Below are 15,885 nucleotides of genomic sequence, written 5' to 3'. Positions count from 1 at the left end.
CCGCCCTTTCAAAGCCAACTTGCCAACTGCGACGGCACATTAGCTCCCTGCCCCTTACCACTCTGGATCCGCTTTGTCACCGCATTATCGTTAACGGCAGTGATGAGGTTCTCGTTCAGGAAGCGTGCAAGGTTTCATTTCAACCGCAAGCTCTTGGCCCTCCTTACAGACACGTCTCCCCCAATCACTGAGCAATCTCCGGAAAAAATGCACCTCACTATGGCCTCTAATTGGCAGACTGAGGTACAGTATAAGGCCAAACCCAAACCGAGTGATATGCTGATTGGATAGCTGTGGCCTTGTATCACCTTTATATGGTGAAAAAGGTCTCCACACCATTTTTAGAATGACTAGTTATTTGATTGAGGTAATTACATTTCTATGGGGGATTTCATTGAGGTTTTTCAAAACATGAAAGAGTTCAGGAATGGAACTAGCAAAATATATTTTTTAGCTTTCTGTTCTGTCAGTGGAACAAATTGGCAAATTTTGCAAATTATCAAAAGGAAAATTCTGCCCAAATATCAGAAAGCTATTTCTTTACATAAAACCACACGCCAGCTCATGTTATAGAGCAGGGGTGCACAACTCCGGTCCTGCAGGGCCGATCTGTGTGCTGGTTTTTGTTCCAACCGATTTATTATCCTTTATTTAACCAGGAAGGTCCCATTGAGATACAATATCTCTTCTGCCAGGGAGTCCTGGTCAAGATGGCAGCAGGAAAATAAAAGTTTCATATTAAAAACATACCAAAGAAAATAATAAAAAAATATATAATAATAAAAAAACAGACATACAAGGATCAGGAGCTAAAAGGCACTTGTTGCTAAAAGCAATAACATTGTTCAGTAAAAACAGATTTTAACATATTTTTATACATGTCAAGAGAGGGTAAGGATTTCAGATTAAGAACAGTTCTGTTCGAATACTTGGGACCATGAGGAGAATTTTCTTTTTTTCCGATTACCATAGATATAGAATATATAGATTACCATAGATATAGACACTACTTCTTTCCTGTACTTGAGCACAGTAAAATCTCTAGGATACACTAGCAGTCTGCGGCTGTAGCTGGTGCTTATGCGCATGTCAGATCAAGATATGATTGGACTTGTTAAATAAATGTCGGCACAAAATCCTGAAACGGATTGGCCCTTGTTGTGCCGTTATAGAGGCAGTGAACCACGTGGCCAGCCCAGGCCTAGACTGTGTGTAAGTAAATCAGCTGAGATGGGCTGAAAGCCCAGGTTTCATCATTATATAGTGTTGCTTTTCACACGAAAAAGTATTTACACATGTTGTATTATTAAAGGGTAGACTGAACAAGTGAGTCGATCGGGTTCTTCTACATCCTAGAGCCTTCTAGGCCTTTCCCTCAGTTTTAAACTAAAAGAGCCTGCTAAAACTTGCTGTAACGGGAGGAAAATAGAGTAACTGGAGCAAAGATTTCCTAAAAGCACCGATCACTGGTTTCTTTAAACCAAATTCCCTTCCAAGGAAAGGCTAATGACAATATTTAGTCTTTTACTTCCGTCTCAAAATGCTAATTTATCCGCACTGTTTAGTGAGTCAGCACAGTGAGTCAACTCCAGCGCTGACGCTGATTAACAAGAACGTGAGGCGCGGTTGCCATGGCAGTAACACATCCCAAGGCTAAGCCCCACTCTGAGGGGCCGAAGCGTGAACTACAAACAGGCCAAAGCATGAAAATTGAAATTCCCTCTCTACAGCCCTGCGGTGCCCCCGGAATTTTCCAGACACCCCGGAGCTCCCCCCCACCTCTGGAAGCGCTCCTGCTGCTCGCGCTGCTTGCGGATCTCGGGGAACTGGCGCTCGTAGTACTCGCGGGTGCGCGTCTCCTTGGCCTTGCGCCGGGGGTTGTTCTCCATGCGCTCCACCTGCTCCTCCCAGGCCTCCATCAGCTGGTCATAGCGCTGGCAGATCTTCTGCTCCTGAGCACAGCAGACCCACAAGAGCCTTACCCAGAGGGACTGAACCCAGCGGACACTGAGACCATGCGTAAGCTTCAACCACCACCAGCCCCGCAGCGTCCAACAGGAACAGGACCGCTCAGTACTCAAAATGTGGAACAGACATAATCAAGCATCACTGCTTTAATGGCTAATCGCTAGGAACTGACCCCTCAAAGCAGGGAGACTGAATCACACCCTAGTCTACATACAGTAAGATACAAATGGCTTTTTTTCATGACTATGTATTTTTTTGTGGATTCCTGTTCAGAAATAGTGCAGACTTCAGCACTCAAGCGAAGGCAATTACTCATTAACTTCCTAAATACATGTTTTTAGAATTAAAATTACCACATTTGTTCCCATCTAATCTTTCTATTAGGTTTGCACAGCAGATAATTATTGCATATTAAAGAGACGTGCAGATGTCTTTTCAGGCCCATGGGACCAGCCATTTAGCCAGCTAGCTTAACTATGTACCAAACACTGTTACCACAGAAGTATCCCACTGTCTGCCATGAACAAGGCAACCAGAAAGAGTAGAGACTGAGACAAGGTCCTTAAGGTCCTCACCCCGATGCTGACCTCACAGCATGGTTATCAAATGTCACCTCTACCCCTTACCGAAACGGGCACACACTGTTCCCCCGTTCAGCTCTACCCCTTACCGAAACGGGCCCACACTGTTCCCCCGTTCAGCTCTACCCCTTACCGAAACGGGCCCACACTGTTCCCCCGTTCAGCTCTACCCCTTACCGAAACGGGCCCACACTGTTCCCCCGTTCAGCTCTACCCCTTACTGAAACGGGCCCACACTGTTCCCCCGTTCAGCTCTACCCCTTACCGAAACGGGCCCACACTGTTCCCCCGTTCAGCTCTACCCCTTACCGAAACGGGCCCACACTGTTGTGCTGACAGTGCCTCGACTCTGCCTGCTTACCCAGATTCTATATTTTACCCCATTACACAGTCAGGACATTAACAATTCCCCAGCTAAAAAATTAAAAAATTTAAAATGCCAACCAATCAGCAGCCAAACTAGTCTCATAGCTGCCTTTAATAGCTTGATAGATAAAGAAAAATTAAGCAATAAGTTCACTCTATCATTTTCTAAAGGCCTCTGGTTTTCTCTTTTTTCATGGTTACATTTGATTTTGCTTGTTTTCTAAAACAGAACAAAAATGTCTAGAAACTGTAACAATCTGTGATTGGTGAACCAAATTCCTGCAGTCGTATTGTTAGATGTATAAAGGCTACCTTGCTTCGCCTCCATCACTGGTTAATATTAAGGAATACCACTTATTCAAATAATCCATCCAATGAAAAATTCAAATGCTTGGAGCATACTCAGGGCATTATTATTGTGTGGCGTGTTTACACAGTAAAACACCGTGTCCACCCAACACATCCCAGCTTAATGCACAATACATTTACAGCCTGCCAAATTCAGAGAATTACACTCACCCTCTGTTTGCGAGCATGATTCCTCCTCTTGAAGAAAAGAATAAGCTTCTTTCTCATCATCTGGTTACTGAAAGAAATTTGAATTCTATTTTTTTATGTTAAAATCTGAAAATAACACAATGACACAACACCGTGTGTTTCATACAACATTCAAACAGGGAAACAGAGGCACTGGTCACCTCACGCTGATCAAAGTGTTTCTGGCCACCTGTGGCTTCGGCCTATAATGTTACACAACAAATACGTTCCAGGATAACTGCTTTCCAGGACTGTAAGGCATTTCTCTCATTTTCCATGACTTTTCCATGACTGGAAAACTGGATCCGTGGCACCCCTGTAAAAGCATATTTGGATCTGTTCGTTTTGTTGACATAAACAAACAACTTCACAGCTTTCAAAGTCTAAATCCATGTGAAAGCTGGAGCCTGCAAAGACAATCATAGCACAGACCACTACACATGCCAGCAGATCCACGATTCATCACAACACCTATGAGGACTGCAGCTGGCACAGACACACACCAGACAGAGGACTACATATTCCAGAAGCTATTAAATTCTAAATACGCAAGTTGACCGAAGCTGGCACAGGCACTTACTGTTCATTTCATCAGGACCTTGAGACAATGGTATAAGTGTAACACACGACACAAACATAAAAGCCCACACAGCTAGGCTCTCAAAGCAGAGATACATCCAAGAAACAAGGTGAGCGGCATCGCTCATCACTGCAAATGATCTGAAGATGGATGTGTCAGAAGGCCTACAGCTACAGGTCTGACCAAAGCTGGAGCTTCAGAACTGTTCAGCAACAGCTTTCCTCCAACTAGGAGAGGTCAGCACTGAGGGTACAACAGGAAACGGAAAAATAACAAAAAGCTTCATATGGGCGTTATAACGAGCATTTCCCACAATGAAAGTAATAATACTCACATCTTAATGTTGTCGTGATAAACCTTTGTATCAGATGGTTGATTGTAAAGAGGCTGTACGGGAGGACACAGACATTGCATTCAGAACACATAGTTGGCATGGAAATATAACATAGACCCAATGGCCAGCTGACCTCTATGGTGTTTTAGAGCAGGCAGTGAAAAAGCCCCCCCATTCCCCCATCCCCCTCCCCGAAAGGACTCACCAGTTCAACCTTCGGCCCGAGTCCTTCCAGAATGCAGTGAGCCTGCTCAGCTTTTTTCTGTAAATGAAGAGGTACAGAAAACCCATGACGTTCTTCATAAGAAATCCAAGTCACCACGATGCTTAATGTTCAAACACAGGTAATGATAGACTGAGCATTTTCACGATGCAGCTGTGTTTAATCACAGTCATTATGGTGCATCCTCAGCAATAGGACACATTTGTTATTTTTTCCAGTATGATCTCTGGAACAAAGCTTTCAGGAGACAAAAATGCCTCCTGGTGCAGCTAAGTGGGATAAAAGCGGTTCTTTTTTAAGCCCTGCACTGTGGTGTCTACCTGCCACGTGAAGACAGCCAGATTTGAGTCAGGCACTGAAAGACTGAGCGGGTGGTTAAACCAAATAAGAGTGAACTTAGTAGTAGCAGAAGCAGTAGTAATAGTTGTTGTTGCAGTAGTACTTGTCGTAGTTGTTGTAGTAGTAGTTTTTGTTGGAGTAGTAGTTGTTGTACTAGTTCACTGATTGGGCAATTTCGTAGCCAGAGTGACACTGAAGTATTCAGTACAAGTAAAAACAAAGGACATTACAGATACAACTAACCCTAACCCAGCACAGCACACGCCTACATTTTTACAGCAAAGCCAATATAAAAAGAAGGGCTATGCTATGCTTCGTTTTGCATATTCCAGTGTGCCAATAGTTGGCCTCCACTTTCAGTACTAACTTGCATATATTAAACACTGGACTGACTCAAACTGCTATACATTAGGAGTGTAATTTTAATCCTTGAACATAAAGACAGAAGTTCATTTTATGAAATTATTTTCATAAATAATTTTCAGAGCTTCTGACAGGATTCCCTACAAGGTGAAAAAACTGGAAAATTATAGTCTTGGAGAACACTGCACAATGTTCTCTTTCAGGGCTTGCCAAGTTTCACTGTGTTGACCAATATAAGCACTTACAGGAAAAGCCACTTTCTGAACACTCTACACCTGTACACATAAGCATACATACAGACGGGTGATAAATTAAAGGGAAAACTTACATAAAGTGTCTTAGTAAGGTGTTGGGCCACCACAAGCCACCAGAACAGCTTCAATGCACCTTGGCATAGATTCTACAAGTCTCTAGAAATGGAGGGATGGAACACCATGGGCATTCATATGGAGTTGGTCCACCTTTTGCTGCTATTACAACCTCCACTCCTCTGGGAAGGCTTTATACTAGATGTTGGAGCATTGCTTCCATTCAGCCAGAAGAGCATCAGTGAGGCTGGGCACTGATTGGGCGATTACGCCTGGCTCCCAGTTGACTTTCCAATGGATCCCAAAGGTGTTGGATGGGGTAGAGATCAGGGCCAGTGCAGGCCAGTCAAGTTCTCCCACACCTTTCTCGACAATACCATTGCTATATGAACCTCGCTGTGTGCCTGGGGGCATTGTTATGCTGAAACAGGAAAGATGTCATGGTATGCCGTAGCATTAAGATTTGCCTTCACTGGAACTAAGTTTGTAAACATTTTTGTTCTGTTTTAAAAAGCAAGCAAAATCAAATGTAACCATAAAAAAGAGACCAGAGGCCTTCAGAAAATGATAGAGTGAACTTATTGCTTAATTTTTCTTTATCTATCAAGCCATTAAAGGCAGCTATGAGACTAGTTTGGCTGCTGATTGGTTGGCATTTTTAATTTTTTAATTTTTTAGCTGGGGAATTGTTAATGTCCTGACTGTGTAATGGGGTAAAATATAGAATCTGGGTAAGCAGGCAGAGTCGAGGCACTGTCAGCACTGGAACAGTGTGGGCCCGTTTCAGTAAGGGGTAGAGCTGAACGGGGGAACAGTGTGGGCCCGTTTCGGTAAGGGGTAGAGCTGAACGGGGGAACAGTGTGGGCCCGTTTCGGTAAGGGGTAGAGCTGAACGGGGGAACAGTGTGGGCCCGTTTCGGTAAGGGGTAGAGCTGAACGGGGGACTGTCAGCATTGGAACAGTGTGGGCCCGTTCCGCACACTCCTCCTTCTCTCTCTCTGTGAACTTTTGTGTGGAAGATGGTGGATTGAAGGGGTCACAGATCCATCATGCTTTTCGACATCTATCACAGAAAACTATTGCTCAAACCTCTCCTTTAAGAATTGGAGGTGTGTGGTGAAAATCAATGCTCTATAATATGTAAGCTTCTGTTGCATGGGGATGGGATGACATTTTACATATGTGATTATTTCAGATCACACCAAGGGAAATTTTTACATTCATCTAGCACATTTCACCACACAGGAAATTTGAAAGAATATTTTCCAAGTATAGCCCTTGGCGATAGTAATATCCCACAATATTTATTCAATACAATAAGATTACAATAAAATAATATTCCACCATCAGAAAAATGTTGGCAATATTCTAGCTTCATGGTAAACCAAACAAGTATCAAACAAAACAAAAAACTGAGCCACCTATCAACGCTTACACTACTGTATATGAAAGGTCCACATTAGAAAATAGCGCAATCCTCTTGCAAGACACTCAATGTCATTGTGAGTGGTATGAATGAAAAAATTAGAAAGCAGGCCACTACGAGCCACTATGCTGCCCAGGGTACGTTAACAGGTGCTCCTATACCAACAGCTATTTAGCCCCCAGTACAAATATGATGAGCAGTATTAGCAAATGGCTAACAGTTGTCTCTTATGACCAATGAAAATATAATAGCCTAGCACAGGTGAGTGGGGTCGTAGCCTAGCGCAGGTGAGTGGGGTCGTAGCAGGTGAGTGGGGTTGTAGCCTAGTGCAGGTGAGTGGGGTCGTAGCCTAGTGCAGGTGAGTGGGGTCGTAGCAGGTTAGTGGGGTCATCGTAGTGGGGTCGTGGCCGGTGAGTGGGGTCGTAGCAGGTGAGTGGGGTCGTGGCCGGGGAGTGGGGTCGTAGCAGGTGAGTGGGGTCGTCATAGTGGGGTCGTGGCCGGTGAGTGGGGTCGTCGTAGTGGGGTCGTGGCCGGTGAGTGGGGTCGTAGCAGGTGAGTGGGGTCTTCATAGTGGGGTCGTCGTAGTGGGGTTGTGGCCAGTGAGTGGGGTCGTCGTAGTGGGGTCGTGGCCGGGGAGTGGGGTCGTAGCAGGTGAGTGGGGTCGTCATAGTGGGGTCGTAGCAGGTGAGTGGGGCCGTCGTAGTGGGGTCATGGCCGGTGAGTGGGGTCGTCGTAGTGGGGTCGTGGCCGGGGAGTGGGGTCGTAGCAGGTGAGTGGGGTTGTGGCCGGGGAGTGGGGTCGTAGCAGGTGAGTGGGGTTGTGGCAGGTGAGTGGGGTCGTCGTAGTGGGGTTGTGGCAGGTGAGTGGGGTCGTAGCAGGTGAGTGGGGTCGTGGCCGGGGAGCGGGGGTCGTAGCAGGTGAGTGGGGTCGTAGCAGGTGAGTGGGGTCGTGGCCGGTGAGTGGGGTCGTCGTAGAGGGGTCGTGGCCGGGGAGTGGGGTCGTAGCAGGTGAGTGGGGTCGTCGTAGTGGGGTCGTGGCCGGGGAGTGGGGTCGTAGCAGGTGAGTGGAGTCGTGGCAGGTGAGTGGGGTCGTAGCAGGTGAGTGGGGTCGTGGCCGGGGAGCGGGGGTCGTAGCAGGTGAGTGGGGTCGTAGCAGGTGAGTGGGGTCGTGGCCGGTGAGTGGGGTCGTCGTAGAGGGGTCGTGGCCGGGGAGTGGGGTCGTAGCAGGTGAGTGGGGTCGTCGTAGTGGGGTCGTGGCCGGGGAGTGGGGTCGTAGCAGGTGAGTGGGGTCGTGGCAGGTGAGTGGGGTCGTAGCAGGTGAGTGGGGTCGTGGCCGGTGAGTGGGGTCGTGGCCGGTGAGTGGGGTCGTAGCAGGTGAGTGGGGTCGTCGTAGAGGGGTTGCGCATCCTGTCACTCACCCTGTTCTCGTCGTAGATGATCTGCACAACACTGCGGTGTTTGTGTTCCACAGGGGGCGTGGCTACCGGCCTCTCTGCCTCCGCGGGTTTCACCGCCTCATCCTCCAACTGTTGCTAAGATACAGAAACACAAGCACAAGTCTATTGCACCGTATCTGCAGCATCATGATTAAAAAAATCAAAGTTCCTGGTTAAAATCAAAAAAGGAAAGTGCACGATATAACTACCATGTTGTATGTCCCACATAAATGACCAATGCCCATCTGTCATATATAATATCAGTGTATACTGGCCGTGAATATGCCAGTCACTTAGTCCCACCTCCAAGGCAGTGATATGCTCAGTACATACAGTAATACTTCAGAGGTTTAAAGAAATGGGCAAAATATTAAAACAGTGAATATGATAAATAACAATACATTTTCTCACTTTCTCACAAAAAGGAAGAAATTAAAAAATGTTTTACTTTTAAGAAGACAGGAAATGCTCTTTAATTAAGATTGCATGTTCATCACACTGCCTTTCCTTTAAAGTACGGCATGGCTTATTATTAAACCATGCAAGAGGGAGTCATTAATTCCACAGAAGCAATTTCTTCTCTTTTTTCTCCAAGACCAAGCCAGCTGCAAGCTACCCCACTGCAGAGAGTGGTGTCATGTGACTGACTGGATATTAACCAATTATAGCATTCCAGGAAGCTGAAAGGCATCGCTCAACTGTCTGCGCGACTTCGAACAATAAAATTAAACAAGTTGTCACAGTTTTTATATTTCCATAGTCTCCAGTCAGGAATCATGTATTGGCAGGAGAACCAGGGTTTCTCTTGTACTGAAATGTCTTAGGAAGGCCACCTAAGTGGTTTTTTTCAAGCCACTTAAGCCACCTATAGAAGAAATGGCATCCTTAAAACAATTTGAAAGGGTCCATGCTTTTATTGGTACAATGTGGTTGTGAATGAGACTGCATGTCAAGTATTTTTTTTTTAGTTTTCTTTTTAGTTTTTACTGTTTTCAAATTTCAGTGCAACTTTAAACAGGCTAATTTAGTTACAGCAGAATTCCCTAAATAGCACAAAATAATGAGACAGCAGACAGTGTGCCCCACACTAAACAAACTTCAGTAGAATCCACTTAATGGTATGAAAGGACGAGACAGCAGACAGTGTGCCCCACACTAAACAAACTTCAGTAGAATCCACTTAACGGTATGAAAGGACGAGACAGCAGAGTGCCGACAGCCACACCTGCCACTCAGGCGGCCGCTATAGACGGTTTTTAACAGAAACTGCCGACCTTCCCACATTTTGTCAGGTTTCAAAATGTGGGAAGGTCGGCAATTGGGCAATTGTCGGTTTAATTATGCGGTATCTGCCGACTCTGAACAATTTTTATAGATCTTTATGTAATTAGATATTTTGGGTATGTTCATGGAATTATATGTGATAATGATGTATGCAAATATGCAATCTCTTTCCAATGGAATGAATGGGAAATGGCAGGATTTGGCAATTATATGAAAATACACTAATAATGTGATAATCCATCATGCAATTAAGTGGATTCAACTACACTATATGACCAAAAGTATCTGGACACCCCTCTGGACAGTCTGGGGCTGTTTTTCATGGTTTGGGCTAGGCCCCCTAGTTTCAGTGAAGGGAAATCTTAATGCTACAGCACACAATAATATTCTAGACAATTCTGTTTCCCCAACAGTTTGGGGAAGGCCCTTTCCTGTTTCAGCATGTCAATGCCCCCGGGCGCACGGCAAGGTCCAAATAGAAATGGTTTTGTCGAGAACGGTGTGGAAGAACTTGACTGGCCTGCACAGAGCCCTGACCTCAACTCCAGCCAACACCTTTGGGATCAGTTGGAAAGCCAACTGGGAGCCAGGCTTAATCGCTCAATCAGTGCCCAACCTCTCTAATAGTCTTCTGGCTGAATGGAAGCAAATCCCTGCAGCAATGTTCCTTCCCAGAAGAGTGGAGGTTATTATAGCAGGAAAGGGTGGACCAACTCCATATTAATCCCCATCATTTTGGATGAGGTGCTGGATGTCAGGTGTCCACACACTTTTGGCCATGTAGAGTATATTATCATTAACCTACACTGTTTTTGCCTATATGTGCAGATTGAAAGTAGAAAGACAAACCTTATCTGTTGTTACAAGGTACAAGTACACCAGTGACAAAAAGGATGGTGCAAGCATTTGTAGAGTGAATGCATAAAACTATTTAAATATATTAAGGCAGCATTTGTGTGAGTTCATTAAGTTAAAATGTTAATACTGCACCCTACATTTTGAGTGACAAAAATGAAATACATTCCAAATACAAGATTCCTGTAGAATGAACTCTTACAATGTGTAAATCCTTCAATATACGCTATATCCAAATTCTGGCACTTACCATGTGTAACCCTTCAATAAATATTTAAATTGTTCCAATTTTTTATTTTTGTCAAACGTTTCATTTTTTCAATAGCCTGCATCTCATATTATTGTGGTGGTCTCTTGAAGATTTCCAGAACGTTACATTCTAAATGTAGCTTAATAAAGGGAGACAACATAAAGTCGGACTGATCGCAGTTGCTGACACGCAGTCACCACCAAAGCCCTATTTGAGCCGGGAGAAACCCTGAGAACAGGGCTCTAAAATGAGGCAGTACCTGCTTCTTCTTCAGCTTAAAGATCTGCTGCTCCACCTTGGCGATCTCGCGGTCTACGCGATCCATGCTCTGGATCAGCTCCTCCTTGGACAGCTTGGAGGGAGAGCTGTCCTGCTCATCGCCAGCATGATGCTGGGTGCTGGGGGAGGGCAGCTCAGCCTTCACCCCCAACTGGGGTTCCTGCAAAACAGAGGTACAATCACATCAGCACTGAGGTCCCCACAACGTCCACAGCAAAATGTTAAAAAAAAACACCTTCAAGCTATAGCGCGTAGATGGATGTTTTTGCCTTAAAACAACATTCTAATTATGACGTGAAGACTTTTTTGTTTTACATTTTCTGAAATGCATTTTAAAAACTTTTTTCAAGTTTCCATGTCAACTTTACACTGTGTCAGGCCCTAAGGTATAGCAAGGACATTTTCACGCCTAGTATTTGAAACAGGTGCCAATGAGGTCGGCAGCCTGGCCTAGCACAGATAAGACCCCCAAGTCAGCCAGCCAGGCACCAGACAGCTGGCTTTGCTGTAATACTACCCTCACTGCAGCACAGCAGAGTCATATGGCAGCAGCACTTTGTCGCTGAGGAAGTAACAGTCGCCTCTGCGTTGACCAAAAGCGCGCAGGATGTTCAGACCTTTTTAAAGCCCCCTGTGGTCCTCAGGCCATCGTGCAGGCTGTGGGGGAGGGGCAGGACTGGCCCGGGCACTGAGGCACGTGGGAAATGCGGTTCTGAGACGGGTTCCACGCGAGGCCGCTTGGATCCCAAAGCCTGGTGCTCGGGCTGGGTGGATACGGGGTGGAACTGCGGTCCGTAGTCATGTCTCCTCTCGGAGGACCTGGAGGAGTGGGGCACTGTTGTATAAACACTGAACAAACGCTGCACAAGCTTTGCATATATATTACGCTACAGTTATATTCCACTGTATATACGTTACACTGCATACAGTTCACGCTGTATGAAGGGTCTAACTTTAAATGTTTAAATGCATAGACACTTATAACTGCAACCCTGCAAAGGGGTCTGGAGGCACGCCCCCCAGAAGAAATGTTTTCAAAGAACAGCTTTCACAACATGAAATCCCCATCTTTATTATATTAAATAATTTTTCTCATCATCATGCTGAATTATTGGAGGGGTTATTTGGCCTGTTTTGAACATTGGTAGCACTGAGGGGGTTGTTACCCTGTATCCCCCTCATAAATTACACCCTAGCACTGTATATAAGTTACAGTGTAGACACACTGCCTGGCCAAAGTCGCACACTCTAATATTTCATTGAACCGCCTTTAGCTTTGATTACAGCACTCATTCCTCGTGGCATTGTTTCCACAACCTTATGCAACGTCACAACATTTATTTCCGTCCAGAATTGCATTATCTTGTATTGATGACGGGAGAGTCGAATCACTTCGTAAAGTCTTCTCCAGCACATCCCAAAGACTTTCAATGGGGTTAAGGTCAGGACTCTGTGGTGGCCAATTCATGTGTGAAAATGGCACACAGTAAGGCCCATATAGAAATGGTTTTGTCAATGATGGTGTGGCAGAACTTGACTGGCCGGCACAGAGCCCTGAACGCAAGCCCATCCAACAACTTTGGGATCAGTTGGAAAACCAAGTGAGAGCCAGGCCTAATCACCCAATCAGTGTTAGCATAAAGCCTTCTCAGAAGAGAGGAGCTTGTTACAGCAGCAAAAGGTGAGCCAACTCCATATTAAAGCCCAAAATTTTGGATGAGATACACAGTAATACATTACGCTGTATATGACTTACAGCATACCTTATGCCATACATAAGCCGCGTTTCCGCAGGAACTATACCCCGGAACTAGGAACCTTTTGAGGAACTCAGTGCGTTTCCACCGCAGGAACTAGGGTCTAAATTTAGTTCTGGGGGCTTTGTTTTACCCCCCAAAAGGTTCCTGCTCGGGGGGTAGTACATTCCGAAAGTACAGGAACCTTTTGGGTTGAGCTTGCAGCGCTGAACATTTCTGATTGGTCGAGTACTCACGGGATTTTTTTGTGTCTATTTTTAGGCGCCATGTTTGAAAATATGCAGGCGCAAACCAATTTATTTTCATAATAACTTCAAATCAAACTTGTATGTTATGCGGCGCAGTAGCCTACTTTTTGTTATAGCCTGCCAACGTCTTGGAATTATAACGTGTGCTCTTCTGTTCTTTTCTTGCTTTAGTATTCGTTTTATAAAATGCTAAGCATTCGTGCTGGGACAGCATATTACGTACTAAAACATTCAAACGGATTAATTCGGTTGCTGAATATTTTCTTCCGGATTTTCTTAGCCCGTTGTAATTGACTCAAAACGTTTGATACAGTTATGTGAGGTATGCGGTAATTCTGCGTAATTCACATTAGTGATACAGTAAAAGCAAACTGGAAATCACCTTCCGCACTTTTTGTCAGGGTAAAATAACAGGTTAATTCTAGTAATCGTACCTTTAGCTTTTTCAGACTGCCGTAATTTTACTCTGCCATTCTTCAATTCCACAAAAAGACCAGGAAGACTATGGACTAATTTATGGTGCATGGTTCGCATCTGGAGGGCACACTTCGCTGCTCGGCTAGCAGTAACTTCGAAGGAAAACAAACGGTGGCTGTACCACTACTAATTTAAATTTTCACGCAAGTCCGAGTTTTCGTTCTATTCTTGTCATTTTGCGATTAGCCTATATGGAATTGACGATGAAAAAGTAATCAAACAGCAAATTGTTTACAACGTGTGCATGTTTTCTGCTGTTGTTGCCAGTTAGCCTATATTGGAAATGTGAATGCATTCTGTCGCTTCGGATGTCAAGACGTGAAAGCGAATGTTCGCATTAAAACATAATGAATGTGTTTGAGAGGATATATAAAAACCCGTTGTATATAAGTGGAATAAACCCCTCCGGGCTGTCCCGGTTATTAGAAAATAATGTAGGCTACTTCGGTGGTAGTATGGGGTTACAGAAGAAATCATATGACAGATGGACCGACGACAACGTCGCTTTTTCATACGTCAGTGGGCTAATTTGCCTAATCTTCGCGGGACTTTAGACCCCGGTGGAAACGCAGACAACCATTGGCTGAAGGAACATTTTAGTTCCTGGTAAAGTAGTTCCTGGGACTGAAAGTTCCGGGTAATTTTGGTGGAAACGCAGCTATACACTAAGCTGAATGTACCTTACGCTGTACATATGTTATGGTGCACAAACTTTACACTGAACAGGTTAGGCTGTAAAATAAGCTACAGTGTACACACACTACGCTGTACATGTTAGGCTGTAAAATAAGCTACAGTGTACACACACTACGCTGTACATGTTCGGCTTTAAAATAAGCTACAGTGTACACACACTACGCTGTACATGTTAGGCTATAAATACGCTACAGTGCACACACACTACACTAATCATGTTAGGCTGTACATACACAACAGTGAACACACACTACGCTGTACATGTTCGGCTGTAAAATAAGCTACAGTGTACACACACTACGCTGTACATGTTAGGCTATAAATACGCTACAGTGCACACACACTACACTAATCATGTTAGGCTGTACATACACAACAATGAACACACACTACGCTGTACATGTTCGGCTGTAAAATAAGCTACAGTGTACACACACTACGCTGTACATGTTAGGCTGTAAAATAAGCTACAGTGTACACACACTATTCTGTACATGTTAGGCTGTAAAATAAGCTACAGTGTACACACACTATTCTGTACATGTTAGGCTGTAAAATAAGCTACAGTGTACACACACTACGCTGTACATGTTAGGCTATAAATACGCTACAGTGCACACACACTACACTGATCAGGTTAGGCTGTACATACACAACAGTGAACACACACTACACTATAGAGGGTAGGCTGTAAAATAAGCTACAGTGTACAGACACTACACTGTACATGTTAGGCTGTAAAATAAGCTACTGTGTACACACACTACACTGTACATGTTAGGCTATAAAATAAGGTACAGTGTACACACACTATGCTGTACATGCTAGGCTATAAAATAAGCTACAGTGTACACACACTATGCTGTACATGCTAGGCTATAAAATAAGCTACAGTGTACACACACTATTCTGTACATGTTAGGCTGTAAAATAAGCTACAGTGTACACACACTATTCTGTACATGTTAGGCTGTAAAATAAGCTACAGTGTACACACACTACGCTGTACATGTTAGGCTATAAATACGCTACAGTGCACACACATTACACTAATCATGTTAGGCTGTACATACACAACAGTGAACACACACTACGCTGTACATGTTAGGCTATAAATACGCTACAGTGCACACACACTACACTGATCATGTTAGGCTGTAAAATAAGCTACAGTACACACACTATGCTGTACAGGTTAGGCTGTAAAATAAGCTACAGTACACACACACTGTGCTGTACGTACGTTATGGTGCACACACACTGCGCTGTATGTAGGTCACGGAGCACACACACTGTGCTGTATGTACGTTATGGTGCACACACACAAACTGCGCTGTATGTAGGTCACGGTGCACACACACTGCGCTGTATGTACGTTATGGTGCACACACACTGTGCTGTATGTAGGTCACGGTGCACACACACTGTGCTGTATGTACGTTATGGTGCACACACACTGCACTGTATGTAGGTCACGGTGCACACACACTGTGCTGTATGTACGTTATGGTGCACACACACTGCGCTGTATGTAGGTCACGGTGCACACACACTGTGCTGTATGTACGTTATGGTGCACA

General features: G+C 44.7%; 1 protein-coding gene across 7 annotated transcripts in view; it reads right to left on the bottom strand.

The window, feature by feature from the left end:
* The window catches only part of LOC118210117 (nuclear receptor corepressor 1-like), a 113,884-nt gene that overhangs the window by 76,565 nt on the left and 21,434 nt on the right, over positions 1–15,885 (bottom strand). For 5 of the 7 annotated variants that reach the window (XM_035385995.1, XM_035385998.1, XM_035386001.1 and 2 more), the window contains exons 4-10: positions 11,745–11,946; positions 11,108–11,287; positions 8,442–8,555; positions 4,572–4,628; positions 4,367–4,419; positions 3,435–3,519; positions 1,780–1,952 (exon numbers count right to left, since the gene is read on the bottom strand). In XM_035385995.1, the coding sequence (XP_035241886.1) occupies positions 1,780–1,952; positions 3,435–3,519; positions 4,367–4,419; positions 4,572–4,628; positions 8,442–8,555; positions 11,108–11,287; positions 11,745–11,946 (864 nt within the window). The remainder of the gene's footprint in view (positions 1–1,779; positions 1,953–3,434; positions 3,520–4,366; positions 4,420–4,571; positions 4,629–8,441; positions 8,556–11,107; positions 11,288–11,744; positions 11,947–15,885) is intronic. The other 2 variants (XM_035385999.1, XM_035386000.1) reach the window with 1 other exon arrangement.

Source organism: Anguilla anguilla, chromosome 12, assembly GCF_013347855.1.
Source record: "Anguilla anguilla isolate fAngAng1 chromosome 12, fAngAng1.pri, whole genome shotgun sequence".
In the NCBI taxonomy this organism is placed as follows: domain Eukaryota; kingdom Metazoa; phylum Chordata; class Actinopteri; order Anguilliformes; family Anguillidae; genus Anguilla; species Anguilla anguilla.
Note: the sequence above shows the minus strand (reverse complement) of the source record. Positions and strands in the feature narration are given on the sequence as shown.